The 2763-nt window shown below is 34.8% G+C and overlaps 1 protein-coding gene across 1 annotated transcript in view; it reads right to left on the reverse strand.

Annotated features, from left to right (window-relative positions):
* The window catches only part of HLTF (helicase like transcription factor), a 60128-nt gene that overhangs the window by 45435 nt on the left and 11930 nt on the right, over window positions 1–2763 (reverse strand). The window contains exons 3-4 of the mRNA XM_023512999.1: window positions 2515–2681; window positions 515–648 (exon numbers count right to left, since the gene is read on the reverse strand). Of these exons, the coding sequence (XP_023368767.1) occupies window positions 515–648; window positions 2515–2681 (301 nt within the window). The remainder of the gene's footprint in view (window positions 1–514; window positions 649–2514; window positions 2682–2763) is intronic.

The raw sequence follows: 2763 nt of genomic DNA on the forward strand, positions 1-2763 counted from the left end.
TAGCAAGATATAGCCACACATTAACACAAACACAGCTGTGAGATACAGATATACCAAGGTTATGAAATCTTACCAAATTGTTTGTACAGTGCTGCCAATGTAAGCACGTGGTGGCAAGTTCACAAACTTAATTGTCAGAACTTTTGTAAGACAACAGCTTTAATGGTCTTTCCAGAAAGAGTTTCAAAATTACTGGCATAGACTAGGTTCTGGCACTGGTGCATAGCTTCCCAAGAGGAATACTTTGAAGGTGACGACAGTGATAGTTAGCAATAAGGTATGTAGCACTTCTTCTAGGATCATTTATGAATTTAAATGTCAGATGATGTATAAATTTATAGTTACTTCAAAATTTAAAAAATCAGAGATTTCCTCAGATTCCAGACAAAAAGTTATAACTTAAGAGTCTTCAGTACAATTTAAGTTGGTCAACCAAATTCAAACAGAGATGAAATATTTCCAATCCCTGTATCTTACAATATCAAAATAATATTAAGTTAAACCCTAGACTTACCTTTTGGTGCAGGACCCAATTTAAATCCATGTTTCTTCAACTGATCTAAAACTGCTTTTCTATTTTCTTCTTTTCCCCAGAAAGTCAAATGCAGGGGCATGGTAAAAGTGTTGTTTGCACCAAAAGGAACTACCCTATATATACATATAGGAGAAAAAAAAAATGAGAAATTACAAGTGTTATTTTATCTCTATTTACTGTTAAATATTCTAAAGGTACCATTCAAACTTTACATAGAAGTAAAATAAGGAACTAGCTAGGCAGACTTAAAAGAGAGAAAAATGATGTGGAATAAGAATCATCACAATAAGAAGAAAAGGCTGGTTTTTGGGAACAGAATGCAAAAAAAAACTGAGATGGGATGAAGCAGTTTTAAAATCCAAGACAGTCTATAAACAAGACCGTAAGGTAAGTAAAAAAGTTAAATTGAGAACAAAGAGCTTTGGCTAAAAAGAATCACTGAGGGTAACAATTCAATCTGCTGAAAGAATGGAGAATAATTTGCAAGAAGTACTTCTAATCCAAATTCACTACAAGTTTGTTCCCAATATCTGAAAAACTTAATGAGTTGAAAAAGAAGAAAACATAGTGAGACATTACTGAGCATTTACTTTATCTTTCAAATTCAACTAGAACTAGGATATGAATATTATAAACACTGGTATTAGGATACAAAGATCCTAAACATTTAAATACTTAAATGGAGATCAGAAACACAAACATCTAAATGACAAAAGGTAACTGAGAAGAGACTGAGTTTGAAAGCAGAAAGCAAAAAGTTTGAAAGTGGGAAACTATAAGCTCTAGGACTGTGGTCCACAATCCCAAGGCAGCAGACCAGTAATGAATGGTCTGTGGCTTGTTAGGAACTGGGCTGCACAGCAGGTAAGCAGAGGGCCAGCAAGAAGTTTCATAGGTATTTACAGCTACTCCCCATCACACACATCACCACCTGAGCTCTGCCTCCTGTCAGATCAGCAACAGCGTTAGATTCTCACAGGAGCATGAACCCTACTGTAAACTGCACATCTGAGAATCTAGGCCATGTGCCTTACGAAAATCTGTGTCTGATGACCTGAGATGGAGCTCAGGCTGCGATGCTAGTGCTGAAGAGTAGTTGCAAATACCAGATGGGACCATCTAGTTGCAAGAAAACAAGCTCAGGGCTCCCACTGATTCTGTAATATGGTGAGTTGAACAATTATTCCATTTTAAATTACAATGTAATAATAATAGAAATAATGTGCACAGTAAATGTAATGCACTTGAATCATCTCTAAACCATATCTCCCCAACTCCTGCATCCATGGAAAAACCATCTTCCATGAAACCAGTCACTGGAGCCAAAAAATACTGCTGCCCTGGGAGATTGAGAGTTCAAAAAAACAAAAAAGAAATAAGGAGAGGGTAGAACTGCAACAGCATATGCCCTAGCTACGGAAATAGCTACTACAGAGTTTCACTGAACTGATGAACATATGGAAATATGATTCTAACACTGTCAGATCTTCCATTTGTCAAGACAAAATCTTAGTAAAGAAATTTTATATTTAGGGAAACAAATTAATATAATGTAGAATATATACATATCTCAATATTGGAATTATATGAACAAATTTCTATAACACTGTAGAGGTAAAATGAAACTCACCTGCATCTCACCACAGGCAACAGCTTGTAACTTTTGATTTTAACAAATACTTCCAAACTACTAGACCTAGGCATCAAAAGGCTTAGAAATATGAAGTATACTTTCCTAACATTTGAATCAAAGTCTTTTTTTCTCCATAGTAACAATTCAGTAGGAAAAATGAGAGAGTAACTATTTGATGGCCAAGGTAGTAAAGGCAGATTAGGGGAAAATTAAAACCTTTATTGAACACACACCAAAGGTAGAATGACAGAAGTTGTCAGTACACCTTCACAGGCACAAAACACAAGCCCTAACAAATTCAAAGATGACTGTAACTCACAATTATTAAACTCTGAAAGTACATTACCCTTCAATTTGTGCTAATTTGTTGTCCATGATATAAGCCAAAGCAGCTGCAAGATCTTTCTTCACATGGCCAACTTGATTTCCATTCACATTGGTTACTTTAATTGCATTTTTATCATAGGGGTTATCAGAATCTCGTTGTAATGCAACCATTTCATTATTATTAACCTAATAAAATGAAAAATACAACATTATAAACAATAAACAGACAACAGCTTTAATTTATTATACTTTTATCAAGGATTTCCAT

Source organism: Otolemur garnettii, unplaced genomic scaffold (genome assembly GCF_000181295.1).
Source record: "Otolemur garnettii isolate 467f Iridium unplaced genomic scaffold, OtoGar3 scaffold00032, whole genome shotgun sequence".
Lineage (NCBI taxonomy): Eukaryota > Metazoa > Chordata > Mammalia > Primates > Galagidae > Otolemur > Otolemur garnettii.